Source organism: Sturnira hondurensis, unplaced genomic scaffold (assembly GCF_014824575.4).
Source record: "Sturnira hondurensis isolate 20B ecotype Veracruz unplaced genomic scaffold, ASM1482457v3 Scaffold0001074, whole genome shotgun sequence".
In the NCBI taxonomy this organism is placed as follows: Eukaryota; Metazoa; Chordata; class Mammalia; order Chiroptera; family Phyllostomidae; genus Sturnira; species Sturnira hondurensis.
Genome location: NW_028073705.1, coordinates 3,130,812 through 3,151,644, shown reverse-complemented (window position 1 = coordinate 3,151,644; position 20,833 = coordinate 3,130,812). Strand labels below are relative to the sequence as shown.

Sequence of the window (20,833 nt, the reverse complement as noted above, 5' to 3'; positions counted from 1 at the left end):
TCTCTAACAGTTTTTGTTAGGGCAACTGATTAATGTGCCAAGATCCTCTGTACAATAGGGGCTAATGTGTGTGTGTGTGTTGGGGGGGTGGTCTGGAGACAAAAATATGCTGAAATGATATGATTCTTCTAAGACAGTGAGGTACACAATCAGTTCACTGTGTGAGGTAAGGGAACATGGAACTGTGGTTATAGATCATTTTATCCATCTTTTAAAATTTGTAGATGAGGCAATTGAGACCCAGAGCTGATTAGCACAGTTTGCACAGGTAGCAATAGCTGAGCAGCATCTAGAACTTCCCTTCTACAGCCAAATTCTACCTACGGTTTGCAAATTCTCCCCATACAAAATGGCACTTTGGGTGAAAGGACCTGCAGGACTGTCATCACAGCCAGGGTCAGAGGAGAGGGGAAGGAAAGGCAGTAGACAAGACTGTCATGGAACAACCCCGACCAGAAACTGTTCATCGACGTACCTTATAACGCTGTCTGTGTTGCTGGTTGGAGCAATTGTTAAAACGTGCACATTTTATTTCTTAATATGAAAAAGCTATGTAAAATGTATTAAATACAAGTGGACATTTGACTATTCCTGGATCCAATTCCAGAAAAAGTTGTCCAACCAGGAGATATCAGCTGAGAATATGTGGAATATCTCATAAAGGAGACAATTAGAAACAAATTAGAAAGAAACACAGTAAATAAGTGACTATTGCTCTTGTTCCCCTCGCCTTTACCTCTCTGCTCTGCTCACTGGCAAGTTCAATTTTGGTGGATCTGACAGGTACAGGAAGGAGCCAGGTGGAGGAAGGCTTGCGACCTCTGCAGCTGACCTTTCAGGAACAGACAGTGCCGTCTGCAGAAAACCACTTCTGAAGGGCTTTCGAAGCCCTAGAATTTGTTTAGAGAAAATCTTGCTGGCACTGATGCATTTCTCCTCTGCTGACAGCTCACAGGACAGGGTGTAGTGTGAGGAATTAAAGGACTCATTCCAAACATGTGATGGGCTCAAGCACTCCTGCTCCTATCCACTTCTCTCGGCTGCTCTGGTTGCCCTGTGTGATGAGGTCATTTGCTGGGGCACACGGATTCCAGGGGGAGCACATACCATGTGCTGCGGCATTCACAGCATTCATTCCTCCTGGCTGCTCACGGGTAACAATGAAACTTCTCAGCAGTACAGGGGCTCACCACAAAAACGAGACAGGGTTAGACGCCTTTCAGTGGAACCCCCCTGAGGCACACAATGGGTTTATTATAACGTCCTGGCTCTCCGAAGGGCCTGGGAACAGCTTGGAGTGGCTGATAATTAAGTGCATTTAATAATAAAAGCACACACTCCTTAGGAATTACAAGAACTGAAAATAAAACCCTTCATTTTCTCATTCTCTATTCCCCTCCTCCACCATCCTTCCCTTTTACAAATCAGAAAAGCGAGTTGTATGATTTTTGTTTGTTCTTTAAATAACAATTGCAAAGGATGTATGGCTGGTGGGAAAAAGTAAATTAAATCACTTGAGAACATTCTTTCCATGTTAAAAAAATGGCTTCTGCTCACTCAGGTAGTTACATAAGGGAGGATTTGTTAAACGGCTGTTCTGTCAGTCACTCTTGGGCTGGACTTCTAAAGGCTTTGGGGGCTGTGACCCCATGGCAGAGGGCATCCCTAGGGCTTACACTGACACTTGGGTGGGGACATGCTCAGTTTGCTGCTGTGTCCAGGAAGTAGTTAGAAACGTCCCTGCATCAGTGTCCCATGTCCTTGGTTCTTACGCCCCACTCTGAGTGCCTGAATATGTGCAGATGGCTTGTGAGTGCCAAGGAGGGGAGAGAGCTCTAAGGTCTCTTTCTTATAAGAGAAACTGTAGTCCGAGAAAGAAGAAAGAGGCAGCAAAGGCTTGCTTGCTGCACAGGTTTGCAAGAATAAGGAAGTGTGAGAACGACTAGCACAGTCTAGCTCTGCGCCTGCCTGACCGTGAGCGTGGTCTATTCTCTTGAACTCCTCTAAGCTCTGGCTTCCTTATTTGTAAGCTGGAGATTTTATTAGTACAATGAATAATCAATAGTCTAATATCTTGGGAAAGTAACTTAAGTTTTCTGAGCCTCAATTTCCTTATCTGTAAAGAGGTAAAAAAAACCTTATTTTGCATGCATTGTTGTGAGGGTTGAATGAAATGACATGTGAAATAATTTAGCATACCTGGTACATAGTAAGTAAATGTTAGCTGCTGTCGTTATATTATTGTTTTTATTAATGTAATTACCTTTTTAAAGGTACTTATTGGATTGCAGTTGTTTGCATTGATTCAACACACAGAGAAAGCTCTGGTTAGAAAAGCAAGAACATGCCATGCAAACACTTTGAGTAACGCTGTATTGGATACCTGGTTGCTTTTATTTCTTTGACTGCAAATAGGGGAACAGGGTGGTGGAACAACTAGGCGTTATCTTTTTTCATTTCCTCTAAGTAATTAAAATAGATCCATACAATTTCACTATACACACACACATATATAAATAAAGTAACATTATGAGTGAACATGTATGAGCGAATCTATATGTGTGTGTGTGTGTGTGTGTGTGTGTGTGAATAAGGTAACATTATTAACAAGACTAGTTTTTCCAACTTAATCATTTTTGAAAGGCACACATACACTGGCGCCCCCAGTATTCCCGACTTTGCCATCAAGGGTGAAGAGGAACTATTACTTGTTTGTTTGTTCGTTTATTTAATTCTCACCCAAGGATATTTTTTCATTGTCCTTTCAGAGACAGAGGAAGACAGAAAGACAGAAAAAGAGAGAGACATTGATATGAGAGAGAAACATCGATTGGTTGTCTTCTAATACGTGCCCCAACTGGGGACTGAAACCACAACCTGGGTATGTGTCCTGACTAGGAATCAAACCTTCAGTCTACGGGACAATGTTCTATCCAACTGAGCCACACTGGCCAAGGCCAAAAGGAACTTTTTATTATATGGTAGGAGTGAAACTGAGTTTTGCTGAAGCATTTGATTTTAAACAAAGTGACACTGAGCCTATTGATAAATAAAGGTCAGCCCAAGATGGGGTGGGAGCAAGGTACACTTTGAAAGAAAAAGAATGAGGCTTGAAAAGAGTATTTTTTAACAGCTGAAGATATTTCCAGTTATCATTTAGTTCAAACATACTGCCTTGTTTTCACTTTGTTTTAGGTGAAGACGTAAGCATTTGTAATTTTGAGCACTGCAGTCTGGAAATCAGCAGGGAACACTGGGCTGCTTCTGAGACGCACTAGAGGGGCAAAAAGAAACAGGAAGCTCAAGGCCAGACATCCTCTAGCCTCTGCCCCTGATAGCACAGAGAAAGAACATTTGCTCTTTATTATTTCAAGAAACTTTAAAAAGTCAGGCGGGAAAGGAAGCCATCCAAAGATCTTTTGATTCCTTTTGGTTTTGGCCAAGAAAATGGAATTACTGAGAAAACCCAACCTTTTATAAAAATAATACTGCTGTTAGGACTTCTCAGTGGATTTACGGCTGTGATGTCATTGTTGGACAACAGAGTGGGGGACGAAGTAAAAGTAATTATGGGACAGGAACAGGTTGGGTGGGTTTGTACAGACTGGTACTGAATGTCAGAATGTGGCATCGGGGCCTTAGTTTGCTGGAGTCCCTTTTGCTGTTGTGGGTGACTAGAGGATGTATTAAGGCAAAAGCTAGGTATTCTGTTTTTGCAAACTGGCTGTCAAATGACCTTCCTTTAACCCTTACATTTAATAAAATGCAGGTTAACTTGCTTCCTCTAATTATTTGAAAAGCTATTAATGGTTGTAGATGTCCATGTGCAAGCCTTCCTGTGGATAATTTTCTGAATTCTGATTATTGGCCAAGTGTAGGAAGAGCCAGGAATGTCAGAATTATCCAGTTATTGCATGGGTTCATTTGATTACGTCTTTTTTATTCAGAATACTCTTTATCCCCATCTTATTGCAAATCCCAGGAATCAGGGTGATGAAGGGCACTTCTTAAACACTGGACAACATGGTGGAGGTAAAGATCTGTTGTAAAATCTGAGGGATGTCCTTGGTATCCATGGCAATGAAAGACCGGCCAGCTGGTAAAGTTCTCTGAAGCCTGCCAAGATGGAAAGGAAAAGAAAATTACCATTGCAAATTGAGGCTCCCCTTCCACCTCCTTCTCCCACAAACCACAGAATCCAAGTGGTTTCTTAGGAAGGGAAATTTTTTACTTCCTAATACCTTGCGCCCCTGCTTGCAATTGAATGGGCTGTCACTAGGCAATGAAAGGTTTGGAAGAACAACAGGGAGAGCACATTGAAAGCAGTAAACTGAAGGAAAGGTCTTTTCAGTGAGTAAATCAGTGGATTTGAAATTTTTTCCTCCCTTTTATTACTGTTATTTTATATTCCCTTGACCAAACAGAGCCCTAGGAACCAATCTGAAATTAGCTCACATGGGTCTAGTGAGTGTGTTGGCTTCACTCTGTACTTCTAAGAGCTTTTCCTGCCTTAGAAAACAAGCCTCAAAATGTGTTACCCACCCAGGCCCTGGTTGGGTAGCTCAGTTGGTTAGAGCATTGTCCCAAAACGATGTTGTGGGTTTGATAGAAGATCAACCATGAATGCATGAGTAAGTGGAACAACAAATTGATATTTCTCTCTCTCTTCCCCGCTTCCTCTCTCTAAAAAATCAATTAAAAATTTAAAAAATGTTTCTCAGGCAAATCCCAAGTGTTATTTTCTTTCTGCCGCCCCTCTCTTTCTGTACCACATCACACAATGTGAAATGCAGTCTGATTTATGCAACTGCTGCTTTGATGGCCCTGAGGTTATATAGGCTTATGATAATTTTTTAAAATGCCAATTTATCATTTGGAACAAAGGGCCATTTTGAAGGCAATAAAAGTGCAAAACACAATTCTATCCAAAAGAATGCCTCCTTTCACTGTGCCAACAAAGTTTGGTTTTCAAATGACATTTAATAAAAGTCAACCATCCTGTGTAGTATCATACATTTGGCATGCCCGGTAGACCAGCTAATTCTGCAACATATCTTTTGCCAGTGGATGTTGGACCATTTCCCTAGGAAACCACAAGGGTATTATTGTGCTTAAGTATTCAAACAGGATCTGTTCACTAGAAAGACAAAATAGCTATTTCAGCTCAACCAGTATTTGCTGAGCTTGCTGTCTGCTTAACACTGGGCTGGTCGTGAAGAAAATCTGGGTAAAAAGGGCATGGTTTGTGTTCAAGGACACTGAAGTTCTAGAAAAGACCAACATACAAAACTGAGAAAGATGCAAAGTAATAAACTGACTGTAATTACATATATTAAGTCTATTCTTAACCTTACTCTGCAATCCTGCAGCTTGGAGAAAGAAACAGAAAGAGAAAAAATGCCAGCACTTGGGGCACTAAAACATTTCCAAGTCTATACAGGACTCTAAACCAAAGTGCAGCAGGTTTTTAAAAGAGATGGAATGATAAAAAGGCACGTGGCCTTTTGAGTTTTAGGCAGGAATATATTTTGGTGTGGGAGAAGATTTAATTTCTCTTCTTACAGGTATTTTAAGCAGATAAAAAGCATGAGTGCTTTCTATTTGTAAATGAAAAAGAGAAATGTTAGTGTGTTTAAGTCACTGGCAGTGTTTCCAGATCTCTGCTTTCAGATCATCCACAATGATGTTTATTGACTGATCATAAGTTTCTCTGTTGAACATTCAGTATATTCAGTATAGCATCTTACTTTATATACTATCTTACATTGTCTCCAAGTGTTTCACCTGTCTTGTCTTCCCAGTATGGGAGATATATAGCTATCTATTTGTCTATATATAGATATACAGAAATATATAGATATGTTTCATATATGTGTGTATGCATATATATGTCTATATGTGTATATATAGATACAAATTATATACTATTTATACATTTGCTCCTTTGTGTATGATTTGAACATGAACTGATTACAACTGAACTTGGGACCTAGATGTAAAGCACAAAACGTGTTAGATACTGTTTAATTTACTAGTGGACAAATAAATTTGCTATTTATTTTACTGTTGGTAAATTTAACATAAGCTGAAAAATAATTAATTTGAAATGATTCTTGCTCACCCAAACGTAAGCTAGAACATCACATCCTCTCAACTAGACTATCAGTTCCACCAGGGGAGTGACTCTCATTTCTGTTTCCTCCTGTCTTCCCCATTGTCCCTTGAGATGCTAAGCCCATGAAGTAGTGTGTGTCAGGGACTCAAATATCTTTATACCTGCCCTTTGCTATATCCTGAGGTAACACTTACCTGGTTGCTTGATCACCTAAAGATCCAATAAAAATGGCAAAAGCATTTACTTGAGGGTTGCCTGTCAGGATTTGGGCAAACTTGGAAGGATGTATTCCATATCGTGACAGGTTTGCATCACTCAGGACGATGACGAAGTACTCGTCAGCTTCTTCTTTGACAATTTCCCGGATGGCGTGTTCTGTCCCCTCTAATGTGTGGTCCCCACTTATGCAGAACTGAGCATGGGCGTGCATTGTCTAGGGGTAACAAATGTGGCACAAAATCCTTGGGTGAGAAATGCCTTTTTTAACAAATGTGATGAATTTTTCTATTGACCATAAGAATGCAAAAATACCAATTATTACATGTGAATGAGGAGTCTCAAAGTGAGTCTGCTTAACTGGTGCCATGGAGTCACTGATGCACAGAGTAATATTTGTACATGGTTAAGACTTTTTTTAGAAACAAAAAATGTTCCCAAACAATCCCATTTGGCATTTAACTTTTAAAACTCAAGTAGCCATTATTCTGCTTTTTCAGTGAATTTTTTCAGTGACCAGAAGATACTTTGCCTAGGCCAGTACAAGTTTTCACAATATAAAGGTAATTAAATGAATTTACCTTCAGTATTTCTAGTCTTTGCTTATTGTCCTTGGGAATTTTGTTAATTGGAACTAGAGGAATATTGTAGTCATCTCCAGAGTGTCCAGCGATGTCATACTATAGGCAAGACAATCAGAGAGTTAGAAGCTCTGTCAACTACAGAATTGTCATTGGACCGATAAGCCTCCAACTCTTTGGTCTGTTATTATCCAGAACTGCTCAACATTGGCCATGGAAAGGTGCAGAGAGATGGGTATGTGTTTACTAAATATGGCAAACAAATTCCTGACTCCTTCAACTTCTGGTCCCTCCTCATGTGATCTCTACTCTCTAGCAGGAGGCAGAAAATCTGATGAGGGCCTCAGGGGCTGCCAGGAATTTTGTTCTTAACTTTAAGGAGAGAGTTAAAAAAATTACACACACATGTACGTGCACACAGGCATGACACACTTACATTGTGGTAGGCAGAGTTCTTAAAATTCCTGCCTCCCTGGTTTAGGTAGCTTATATAGTGCTCTTCCCTTAGTGGGGAAAAGACCTGTGAATATGATGGGATATCACTCATATTACGTTATGTGGCAAAAGCGATTCTGCAGATGTAATTAAGATGACTAATCAGTTGTCTTTGAGTTGGTCAAAAGGGAGACAATCTAGTTGGATTTAATTCAATCATACTAGTCCTTTAAAAGCAGAGTTGTTTTTTTCCCTGGCGGTAGTAGAAGAGAAAAATAGATTTGAAGCATAAGAGGATTTGACTTGTGGGAATTATCTGTGGCTGAAATAGAGGGGGCCATGCAGCGAGGCTGTGAGAGTGGCATCCAGGAGAAATCCTGTCTTGAGAGTCAGCAAGGAAACAGGGACCTTAGTCCTACAATCACAGGGAACCAAATTTTGCCAACAATCTAAATGGTCTTAGAAGTAGATTCTTCCCCAGAACCTTTAGGCAATAGCCCAGCCTGGCTGACACCTATTTCAGCCTTATGTGACCCTAAGCAGACAACACATATAGACCTGTCTGGACTTCTAACCAACTGTTAGTTAATAAATGGGTCTTTATTTAAGATGCTATGTTTGTGGTAATTTGTTACACAGCAATAGAAAGCTAATACATGTGCTTTTCCCCTGAACATAAAGTTTTGAAACATATACACTGTAAAAACAAAAAAGCACAAAAAGTAAAAATCATTCATAATCTCACTACTTACAGATAATTTCTGTTAATGTTTTGTTGTGTAAGTTCCTAGGCTTTTATTTCTTCCCACTGTATGTGTGAGAGGTTGCACATTCACCCATATACACATTTACATTTTATTTTTCATTAAAAATGAATAACACTGCCCATGTGATTTTATAACTTGCTTTTCTACTTGATAATGTATAACATATATTTTCCAATTTAGAAAATACTTAAAATTTTTCTATCTCACAATGTACATGAGAAAAATCCTATCTGTTGAGAAGGGACTATATAGATTCTGTTTTATAGAATCTAGAAAGAAGTTTGGGGTCTGAGGAAAATTAAAATTGGGGCCAGGTGGTTTTCTCCAACTGTTGAGTTTGGCACCAAATTCCTTTTCCCCTTCTACATCCTGTAAAAATTTTTGTGATGTTGACATAAATGTTAAAATAGACCTTGGGGTTCTGGGAAACTGAGGCATTTGCCAAAAAATTCTGAGCATGGGTCTGGGGCAAAATATTTTAGGGAGTACTTGGAGTATTATGGCACAAAATGCTTAAGAACACTGTTGTCTATTTACCAACTAACCATCAGTCAACAGCTGTCTTTTGAACATCTATCATGTGTAACACATTTCTCAAGGAGTTGTGGGAGAATGTAACTATTCCTTTACATGTCTTTCTTTTTAATTAATGAGTTCTTTGAAGATGAACCCATTCTTATTCATCTTTAAATTCCAGTATCCATGAGTGTGCCTCGTGTGTCTATTGCATGATTTGCATTAAGAATGTGTGTAGATCAAGAGTGGACTTCTGGTCATGAGGGCAGCATATGTAAACATGGCTTGCCTCCTGTACAGCCACATCAAAATGACAACTACAGAACAACCATCATTCAGAACCACCAGAAACTGAGCTGAATGGAAGTCCTACAATAGCATAAGAAATTAAAGAAGAAACCACATCAACACTGGTAGGAGGCGTAAAGATGCAGAAAGGGCTGGTCCCACACCCATGTGTGGGGGATAAAAATTGGGAGGGATATTTAGGGAGCAAGGGGCCCCAGTCCCACACCAGGCCCCAAAGCCCAGGGTTCCAGTGTCAGGAAGACAAGTTCCCATCCCATAACTTCTGACTGTAAAAACTAGCGGGGGTTGAGGCTGTGGAAGACAGACAATTTTAGAGTTCAGACAGTTCCTCCTAAAGGGTCTGCAAACAGACTTACTCAGACCTACTCCCTCTGAGCTTCAGTGCAGGGGCAGCAGCTTGACAGGTACCAGAGTCATATGGGGAGGAACTGAATTATCTGGCAGCAGGGTGAAAGCTGGGGGTGTAGCTTTTCTCTCATGCAGAAGTGCTGGCAGAGGCTATTGTTCCTTTTCTGGGCTCTGTTCTCACAGAGCTGGCAGGTGGGCGCCATATCTGAGACTCCATCAACTTGGCTCACATTGTTTGCTCTACCCTGGTGATTCCCTGAGGCTTTGCCCCACACAAATTTTGGGCTCACCCAAGCTGTTTCCATGGGCTTTCCCATATGTATGGCTTGTCTTAGCTCATGCTTCAGATTTTCCTAAAATCTCTCCAACAAGTGGCATATGGCCTCAGCGAGCTCTGTACCTCTCACTAAGTGGCCCCAGGATGAGCAATAGCAGCAGGCAGCTTTGGTTCACAGCTTGGCCCTCACCTAGGCACTGCCAAGCCCAGTGCAAGTAGAGTTATCTTCAGTTCATTTTGTAGCATATGCTAGGTGGCCCTGGGAAGAACACAAGTGGTGGCTGACCTTGGATGAGGTCAGCCACCAGCAATCAAGGCTCAATTACAAGAGGATGGGGTACATAGCTCACGTAGTGGGCACACCTCAAGTATGCAGCTTGGTTGATAGGGAGGCTGTGTCAATGGACTCTAAAGGGTACCTACTACATCCGGCCATACATGGGAGATGTAGCAGCTTTCCCTAATACATAGAAACAAACATGGGGTGAGGGCTGTCAAAATGAGGAGACAATGAAACATGGGGCAAATGAAAGAATAGAACAAAACTTCAGAAAAAGAACTAAACAAAATGGAGACAAGCAATCTACAAGAAGCAGAGCTCGGACTTCCGCCAAGATGGAGGCATAGGTGGAAACACTGTGCCTTCTCCCACAACCAAGTTTGAATACAACAAAGGTTTGGAGAAACAAAGACACAGCCAAAGAACAGAAAATGGAATTATACGGAAGTCCGACAACAACGAACCATTCAACCGGGACGGTAAGAGGTGCAGAGCCAGCAGCAGAGCAGGGTCGGGCAGGAAAGATCCCCTGACCTAGGAGCGCAAGTAGACCGGACCTAGTCAGGGTGTGGGGCAGACTGACCACCGTCGCACATTTGAGCTCTTGAGATGGACCATGCAGGCCCCAGAGGGCGAACCCAGTGGTGGAGGGCTGACGGCAGTGGCACACTCGCGTGCAGTGGGATGAAACACGCAGGCCCCGGAGACGGTGGCAGCTGTGTCAGGAGGTGGCAGATGGGACGCCATTGCTCCTCTTTAACCCCACCCCCACATACAGCGTCACAACCCAACGACTGAGTTGCCCTGCTCTGGTGAACACCTAGGTCTCCGATCCTGCTAAGTAACAGGTACGAACAGCCCAAAAGATGGCACAAGAAGAACTCAAAGTCCCAGAGCTGATAACTCTAAGCAACCAAGAAATAGCCAACCTATCAGATGCACAGTTCAAAATACTGGTGATCAGGATGCTCACAGAACTGGTTGATTTTAGTCACAAATTAGAGGAACATATGAAGGCTAAACTAATTGAAATGAAGGAAGATGCACAGGAAACCAATAGTGATGGAAAGGAAACTGGGACTCAAATCAATGGAATGGACCAGAAGGAAGAACAAAACATCCAACCAGAAAGGAATGAAGAAATGAGAATTCAAAAAAATGAGGAGAGGCTTAGGAACCTCCAGGACATCTTTAAACGTTCCAACATCCGAATTATAGGGGTACCAGAAGGGGAAAAGAGACAGCCACGAGTGGAAAACTTATTTGAACAAATAATAAAGGAGAACTTCCCCAGTCTGGCAAAGGAAATAGACTTCCAGGAAATCCAGGAAGCTCAGAGAGTCCCAAAGAAGTTGGACCCAAGAAGGAACACACCAAGGCACATCATAATTACATTAGCCAAGATTAAAATGAAGGAGAGAATCCTAAAAGCAGCAAGAGATAAGGGGACAGTCACCTACAAAGGAGTACCCATCAGACTGTCAGTGGACTTCTCAAAAGAGACCTTCCAGGTAAGAAGGGGCTGGAAAGAAGGATTCCAAGTCATGAAATCCAAAGACCTACATCCAAGATTGCTTTATCCAGCAAAGCTTTCATTTAGAATGGAAGAACAGATAAAGTGCTTCTCAGATAAGGTCAAGTTCAAGGAGTTCATCATCACCAAGCCCTTATTACATGAAATGTTAAAGGGACTTATCTAAGAAAAAGAAGATAAAAAATAGAAACAGTGAAAGGACAGCAAACTCACAGTTATTAACAACCACACCTAAAACAAAAGCAAACCAAGAGGACAGCTAGATCAGGAGTGGAACCATAGAAATGAAGAACACATGGAAGGTTAGCAACAGGGGAGTAGGAGGAGGAGAAGTGGGGAGAAGGAACAGAAAATAGCATAGACAATAAGTAGAAAATAGATAGGGGGAGGGCAAGAATAGTAGGGGAAATATAGAATCTAAAGAACTTGAGACATGTGGTTATAAACTAAGGGGGGAGAATGGTTGGGGAGGGAGTGTGCGGGTGGAGGGGAATGAAGGGGGGGAATAGAACAACTGTAATGGTATAATCAATAAAATATATAAAAAAATAAATAAATTATTTAAAAAAAGAAGCAGAGGTCTAAACACTGGTTATAAAGATGCTCAATGAAATTACTGAGGACTTCAACAGCATAAAAAAGATCTGGTCATAAGTCAAGGGCACACTAATTGAAATAAAGAACAGTTTATAGGGAATAAGTAGTAGAGTGAATGAAGCTGAGAGTCAAATCTGAGATTTGGAAACTGAAGCAATAAACACCCAATCAGAACAGTAAGAAAAAAAATCTACCCCCTCCCCAAAATGAGGATAGTGTAAGGAGATTCTGGGAGTGTATCAACATTTGCATCATGGGCATGCTGGAAGGAGAAGTAAAAAATACGACATTTAAAAAATATTTCAAAAAATAATGACAGAAAACTTTTCTAACTTGGTAAAAGAAATAGACATACAAATCCAGGAAGCACAGAGAGTCCCAAACACAATATAATTAAAATGCCAAGGGTTAAAGACAAAGAGAGAATCTTAAAAGAATAAAAGAAGAGCAGTTAGTTACTTATAAGGGATCTCCCATATGACTGTCAGATGATTTCTCAAAAAAACTTTCCAAGCCAGAAGGGATTGGCAAGAAATATTTAAAGTGAAAAACAAGGGCCTTTAACCAAGATTACTCTACTCAGCAAAGCTATAATTTAGAATTAAAGGACAGATAAAGTGCTTCCAAGATGAGAAAAATCTAAAGGAGTTCATTAACAACAAACCAATATTATATGGAATGTTACAGGGTCTTCTTTAAGAAGAAAATAAAAAATATGAACAGTAAAATGGCAATAAATACATATATATGAACAACTGAATCTAAAAAACAAAATAAATGAACAAGTAGAACAGAAACAGAATCATACATCCAGAGAACATTTTGATGGTTGCAGATAGGAGGGGCATGAGGGGGATGGGCAAAAAAGGTGAAGGAATTAAAAAGTACTGAACAGTTGTTATATCATGGTCATGTGAATCTAGAGTGCAGCATAGGGAATATAGTAGCCAAAGAACATATTTGCATGATCCATGGACACAGGCAATGGTGTGGGGATTGCCTGAGATAGTCAGGGGACTGGGTGGAGGGGGGCAAAGCAAGACACACTGGGACAATTGTAACAGCATAAACAATAAAATATAATTTTAAAAAAGAATACATGCAAGGGCGCAATAGGAAGATTTCCTTTCCAATGAGGGCCACATTGTTTCACAAATAAGCTGTTTGGAAATTGGAACAAGTTCCCCTGCAACCCCAACAATTATATGATAAATAGTCATTGGCCCATGCTAGCTGACAAAAAAACCCCTGTAATAACTGAAACCATTGTAGTTAAAAATAAAAGTAGAAAAATTCCTATAGAAATAATGTTTATGTAAAAATAGGAAGTCAGAAGGCAGTTTGGTTATCAAGGAAGATGAGTTCTATTTTAGACATGTTGAAATCACTTGGGGAACCATTACAGAAGAAACCTATTTATTTATTTATTATTATTATTTATTAATTTAATTCTTGTTCAAATACAGTTTTCTGTCTTATATTCACAGCCCTGCCCCACCCAGTGCTCCCCACCTCCCACCCATTTCTGCCCCCCACCTTAGTTATTGCCCATGTGTCCTTTATACTTGTTCATGTGAGTCCATTCCCTTTTCCCCTGTGATTCTCTCCACTCTCCCCTCTGGTCGCTGTCCCCCTGTTCTGTATTTCAGTGTTTTTGGTCATGTTTTGCTTGCTTGTTTGTTTTGTTGTTTAGAATCCTGTTAAAGGTGATATCATATGGTATTTGTCTTTCACCACGTGGCTTACTTTGCTCAGCATAATGCTTTCCAGTTCCATCCATGATGTTGCAAAAGGTAGGAGCTCCTTCTTTCTTTCTGCAGCATAGAATTCCATTGTGTAAATGTACCATAGCTTTTTGATCCAGTCACTTACTGATGGGCATCTAGGTTGCTTCCAACTCTTGGCTATCGTAAATTGTGCTGCTATGAGCATTGGGGTGCATAGGTTCTTTTGGATTGGTGTTTCAGGGTTCTTAGCATATACTCCTAATAGTGGAATTGCTGGGTCAAAAGGCACATTTATTTTTAGTTTTCTTAGAAAATTCCATACTGTTTTCCATAGTGGTTGTACCAGTCTGCAATTCCACCAACAGTGAACTAGGGTCCCCTTTTCCCCACAACCTCTCCAACACTGTTGTTTGTTTCTTTGTTTATCATAGCCATTCTGACTAGTGTAAAGTGGTATCTCATTGTGGTTTTAATTTGCATCTCTCTGATAGCTAGTGATACTGAACATCTTTTCATATGTCTCTGGATCCTCCATATGTCCTCGGAGAAGTGTCTGTTCAAGTCCTTTGCCTGTTTTTTAATTGGGTTGCTCGTCTTCTTTGAGTGGAGTCGAGTGAGTTCTTTGTATATTTTGCACATTAAACCTTTGTCTGAGGTATCATTGGAAAATATGTTTTCCCAAGCTGTTGCTTCTCTTTTTATCTTGATACTGTTTTCCTTAGCCATGCAGAAGCTTTTAATTTTGATGAGATCCCATTTGTTTATTCTTTCCTTTATGTCCCTTGCTCTAGGGGACATATCAGTAAAAATATTGCTGCATGGAATATCTGAGATTTTCCTGCCAATGCTCTCCTCTAGGACTTTAATGGTTTCACGGCTTATATTTAAGTCTTTTATCCACCTTGAGTTTATTTTGGTGTATGGTGTAAGTTGGTGTTTGAATTTCATTTTTTTTGCATGTAGCTGTCCAGTTCTCCCAACACTATTTGTTGAAGAGGCTATCTTTACCCCACTTTATGTTACTGTCCCCTTTGTCAATATTAATTGATTGTAGAGAGTTGGGAGAATCTGGACTCTCTGTTTTATTCCATTGGTCTATGTGCCTGTTTTTATGCCAGTTCCAGGCTGTTTTGATTACAGTGGCCTTGTAATACAGTTTGATATCAGGTATTGTGATCCCTCCTACTTTGTTCTTCTTTCTCAGAATTGCAGCTGCTATTTGGGGTCTTTTATGGTTCCATATAAATTTCTGAAGTGTTTGTTCTATGTCTGTGAAATACGCCATTGGTACTTTAATAGGTATTGCACTGAATCTGTAAATTGCTTTGGGTAGTATGGACATTTTGATGATGTTAATTCTTCCAATCCATGAACACGGTATATGTTTCCATTTGTTTGTGTCTTCCTTGATTTCTTTCTTCAGTGTTGTGTAGTTTTCTGTATACAGGTCTTTTACCTCCTTGGTTAGGTTTACTCCCAGATATTTTATTTTTGTTTTTGCTATATTGAATGGGATTTTTTCTTGATTTCTGCTTCTGCTGTTTCATTGTTGGTATACAAAAATGCCTTTGATTTCTGGATATTGACTTTGTATGCCGCTGTTTTTCCAAATTCATTTATTAGTTCAAGCAGTTTTGGGGTAGAGGCTATAGGATTTTCCATGTCCACTATCATGTCATCTGCAAACAATGACAGTTTTGTTTCCTCCTTTCCAATTTGGATGCCTTTTGTTTCCTTTTCTTGTCTGATCGCTGTGGCTAGAACTTCCAATACTATATTGAATAGAAGTGGTGAAAGTGGACAACCTTGTCTTGTTCCTGATTGTAGTGGAAAAGATTTTAGTTTTTGCCCATTGAGTATGATGTTGGCTGTAGGTCTTTCATATATGGCCTTTATTATATTGAGGAATGCTCCCTCTATTCCCATTTTTCTGAGTAAGTTTATCATAAATGGGTGTTGTACCTTATCAAAAGCTTTTTCCACGTCTATTGATGTGATCATGTGGTTTTTGTCTTTGCTTTTGTTTATGTGATGTATTACATTTACTGATGTATGAATATTGAACCATCCTTGCATCCCTAGGATGAATCCCACTTGGTCGTGGCATATGATCTTTTTGATGTATTGTTGGATGCGATTTGCCAATATTTTATTGAGGGTTTTAGTGTCTACGTTCATGAGCGATATTGGCCTGTAGTTTTCTTTCTTTGTTGTGTCTCTATCTGGCTTTGGAATTAGGATGATGCTGGCTTCATAAAAAGAGTTGGGGAGTCTTCCCTCCTTTTGGATTTTTTGGAATAGTCTGTGAAGAATGGGGGTTAGCTCTTTATTAAAAGCTTTGTAGAATTCTCCTGTGAAACCATCTGGTCCAGGGCTTTTGTGTGAAGGTAGTTTTTTGATAACTGTTTCAATTTCATCTGCTGTTATTGGCCTGTTCAGGTTTTCTGCTTCTTTTTCATTGAGTTTTGGAAGATTATATTTTTCTAGAAATTTGTCCATTTCACCTAGGTTTTCAAATTTCTTGGCATACAATTCTTCATAGTAATTTCTTACAATCCCTTCTATTTTTGTGGGATCAGTTGTAATCTCTCCTCTTTCATTTCTGATTGTATTTATTTGGGTCCTCTCTTTTTTCTTTTTTCTTTTTAATAAAGATTTTATTTATCTGTCTTTAGAGGGGAAGGGAAGGAGAGAGGGAGAGAAACATCAGTGTATGTTTGTGTCTTGTGGGTCTCCTGCCAGGAACTGGCCTGCATCCCAGGCATGTGCCCTGACTGGGAATTGAATAGCGATCATGTGGTTCGCAGGCCTCTGCTCAATTAACTGAGCTACACCAGCCAGGGCCTCTCTCTTCTTTTCTTGATGAGCCTACTTAAAGGTTTGTCTATTCTGTTTATCTTTTAAAAAAACCAACTCCTGGATTCATTGATCCTTAGAAATGTGATTTTATTCTCTATGTCATTGAATTCTGCTCTGATCTTGCTTATTTCCTTCCGTTTACTTGCTCTGGGCTTTCTTTGTTGTTGTTCCTCGAGTTCTTGCAGGCGCTGGGTTGGGTTGTTTGTTTGAAATGTTTCTATTTTCTTTAGGTAAACCTGTATTGCTATGAACTTCCTCTCAGGACTGCCTTCACTGTGTCCCATAAGTTTTGGGTTGTTGTGAGTTCATTTTCATTTGTTTCCAGAAAGTTTTTGATATCTTCCCTAATTTCAATCTTGACCCATTCGTTGTTTAATAGCATAATATTCAGTCTCCATGCTTTTGGGTGTTTTGGTTTTTTTCCTGTGGGGTTAGTTTCCAATTTCAGTCCCTTGTGATCAGAGAAAATGCTTGGTATGATTTCTATTTTCCTGAATTTGTTGAGACTCATTTTGTGTCCTATCATGTGGTCTATCTTTGAAAATGTTCCATGGGCATTTGAAAAGAATGTGTATTTAGCTTCTTTGGGATGAAGGGCTCTATATATATCAATTAGGTCCATTTCATCTAGGGTGTGGTTTAATGCTGCAATATCTTTGTTGATATTTTGTTTGGAAGATCTATCCATTTTTGACAGTGTGGTGTTAAAATCCCCTACTATAATTGTGTTGCTGTCAATATCTTTCTTGAGGTCCTCTAGGATTTTCTTTATATATTTGGGTGCTCCTGTGTTGGGTGCATTTATATTTACTATGTTAATGTCATCTTGGTGGACCCTTCCCTCAAGTATTATGAAGTGACCTTCTGGGTCTCTCTTTATGGCCCTTTTTTTGAAGTCTATTTTGTCTAATATGAGAATTGCTACCCTGGCTTTTTTTTCTTTTCCTTTTGCTTGGAAAATTTGTTTTCATCCTTTCACTTTTAGTCTGTGGTGGTCTTTTGACCTGAGATGGGTCTCTTGTCGGCAGCATATGTGTGGGTAAGAAAGCATATCATGCTTTCTTATCCATTCAGCTATTCTATGTCTTTTAATTGGTGCATTTAATCCATTTACGTTATTATTGAAAGGTACTTATTCATTCTCATTTATGTACCTGTGTTCCTCTCTGTCTCCCTCTTTTCCTTCCTTTCCTTAAAGCAGCCCTTTTAGTAATTCTTATAGAGTTGGTTTGGTGGAGGCATATTCTTTTAGACTTCTTTTGTCTTGGAAGCTCTTTATTTGGTCTTCTATCTTGATTGAGAGCCTTGCTGGGTAAAGTAGCCTTGGTTGTAGGCCTCTGTTTCTCATTACTTGGAATATTTCTTGCCATTCTCTGCTTGCTTGGAATGTTTCCATTGCGAAGTCAGTAGCCAACCTTATTGAGACTCCCTTGTATGTTACTTCTTTTTTCTCTCTTGCTGCCTTTAGGATTCTCTCTTAGTCTTGGAGTTTTGCCATTTGAATGATGATGTGTCTTGCAGTAGGCCTCTTTGGGTTCCACCTGATTGGGACTCTCTGCGATTTCTGGATTCATGTGACTTTATCTCCCCTCAACTTAGGAAAATTTTCCATTATTACTCTTTCAAGTAGGTTTTCTATCCCTTGATCTTCGTCTTCTCCTTCTGGTATTCCTATTATTCAGATATTATTATGTTTAATATTGTCTTGCATTTCTCTTAAACCCTCCCCATTCTTTCTGATTCTCTTTTCCATTACTTGGTCTGTCTGGGAGATTCTTTCTACCCTGTCCTCTAGCTCGCTCATGCAGTCTTCTGCCTCATTAATCGTATTCTTCATACCTTCTACTGTGTTCTTCAGTTCAGAAATTGTATTCTTCATTTCCTCTTGGCCTTTACTGATGGTTTCTATTTCTTTTTTCATGTTGATATAGTCTGAGAAGAGTTCATTGTAGCTCCCCTGTAGTTTCTGGTAGCCCGTTGTAAGGCCTTTGAATTTCCTGATAACCAGTGCTTTGAATTCAATATCTGATAGTTAACTTGCCTCTATTTCATCTAACATTCTTTCTGAGACTTCCTCCTTTTCTTTCATTTGGGGATTGTTTCTTTGTCTTCTCATTGTTTGTGATACTGTTCTTGTTGGCCTCAGCTTCTTAAATTGATCTGTTCTGGTTCCCTGGGTTTATGGTGTGAACTTCTGTGGCAGGATACCTGTGAAATTAAGTGGTGCAGTCTCCTGCAGGTATCTTGGTGTTCTCCGCTTCCACCTACTCCTCTTGTTGGTTTCCAGCTGGTCAAACCTTTTCTTCTGGTCTCACTAGCTGCAGCAGCCTTAGGTGCTATTAGTGTGGCCTTTCTCACTTCTCAGTGAACTCAACCGGCCTCGTCGATGCCCTCCCAAGATCCAGACTGGCGCCACTCTCCAGCACCCCACTGAGAGCAGATGTTTCCCCAGGATTCCCAGCTCTGGCATGGCGAGAGGGTGCGCGCTCCCAGCCAGGCTTTCCTGGTCTCCCAGGCTTGGGTGCGGACTTTTCCCAGTGCTATGGCAGAATGCACAGGGCAACTCACAATTCTCCTAAGTCAGCAACCACAGCCTGTCTCCTGGCATTTTTCAGTCTGTGCCGGTTGGTTAGGGAGGGAGCTGATAACTGGCTCTCTTCCAGGGACCTTGCTAGCAGCCTTAAGCTTCCCTGAGACTGTGCGAGAGCCGGCTCAGGCCCTGTGCTACAGAGAATGCACGGGTGACTCTCAGTTCTCCCAAGCCGGCAGCCACAGCCTGACTCCATGGGTTATCAGATCTCTCTGGTTTGCTTCCCAATGCTCACTCCTCTCTCTGCCACTACAGGCAAACTGATCTCTCCTGGTGTTTTCCAGTCTGTGCCCTGCCGGATAGGGAAGGTGTGGGTGACTAGTTCTCTCCCAGGATTGTTGTTGCCCGCCCTCGGCTCTCAGAGATGAAGGCGGCTTGGCGGAGGGCCTGCAGCCTCTGTGCTGTTCCCTCGTACCTTGTTGACCTGCAGTCGTCTCCTCTCCTCAACCTCTGGTCATTGAGTGTCCGCTACACTTTCTGGAGTCCTGCCTTCCTATATGCTGGGTCCCTGTTGGGTATCCGCTGTGCTCCTCCGCAGATCAGCCCAGTTTTTCTCCAGCACATGGAGGGAAGTGAAATCATTTGTCCTACTCCGCCGCCATCTTCCCAGCCCTCCAGAAGAAACCTACTTAATGTAGTCAGACACATGGCTGTTATCCCCAGGAGGGGGGACACATGACTGGCCAGGGCAAATGCACAGAGAAGAGCAGTGGACTCCGCCCCTGAGCCTTGGGGAGCATCCTCCTTGGTGGAGTGGAAGAAAGACACGGAACTGAGTGAAGATGGGAGAGAGTGGTGCCAGAAGCAGGACACAGTCCAGGAAACCAGCATGTAGGGTTTTGGGACACAGTTGTGCATCTGTGCTGAGTTGCACTAACCACGGCCATCAAGAAGAGTGATGGCTGATAATCCCTGGACATCAAACTTAATGGCAACTTTTGGGCAACAATCTCAGTGAAAGGTCTGCGGTATAAAAAGATAACTAGAACGACATCTAAAGGGCTGTTGAGTAGAGGTGTCTGCATTTTACAGGCGGCAGAGCAGAAGCTCTGGGGAAGGAGATCAGGATCATAGTCAGAGGGTGTGGTTTTGAGAAAGAGGGAGAAGATTCTTTTTTCTGAGACAAAAAGGGAGGCAGAGAAAATAGGAATGGACAGAGATAAATGCATAACTGGAAGGGCCAAGTGTACAAGTGAAGGCCTATAGGTTGTCTAAATATTTAAGGGATGTAAATCCAGCTACAAATTGTTAAGTAAAATATGCTCTGTTCTCCTATTTTGATAACTGCACACAATGACCTGGAAAGCCAGCATCAAATTTCAAGTATTTGGACATGGCAAGGTGGGCAGTACCAGCCTCTGGCTTACAGCCCATTATCTTTTCTTTGTACAGTTGGCTCTGTCTCACACCATGAGGCATGTAACATACACGTGTATAGACACCCAGCCCTGACATCCACACACCACCTACTCTGCCATAGGACGATGGACCTAAGAAGAGATGGAAGAGGTCCACACAGGCCCTGGAAGCAGGCTTGGAGTCACCTGAGCAGGATAGCCGGGGATCCCAGGAACCAGAGCATGATTTAGAAATTGGCTCTAAGTGGGTACACCCCCTTGGATGCATAGACTCTTTGCCAAACAAGAGGCATGGTCAGAGGGGGGTCAGAGGGGAGCCTTGGA

General features: G+C 41.0%; 1 protein-coding gene across 3 annotated transcripts in view; it reads right to left on the bottom strand.

The window, feature by feature from the left end:
- Window positions 1-2,952: 2,952 nt before the first annotated feature.
- Window positions 2,953-20,833, bottom strand: part of VWA8 (von Willebrand factor A domain containing 8) — a 406,775-nt gene continuing 388,894 nt past the window's right edge. For all 3 annotated transcript variants that reach the window (XM_037060277.1, XM_037060261.1, XM_037060267.1), the window contains 3 exons: window positions 6,913-7,011; window positions 6,310-6,548; window positions 2,953-4,116 (listed from right to left, as the gene is read on the bottom strand). In XM_037060277.1, coding sequence (XP_036916172.1) covers window positions 4,008-4,116; window positions 6,310-6,548; window positions 6,913-7,011 — 447 coding nt within the window. In that variant the 3' untranslated portion in view covers window positions 2,953-4,007. The remainder of the gene's footprint in view (window positions 4,117-6,309; window positions 6,549-6,912; window positions 7,012-20,833) is intronic.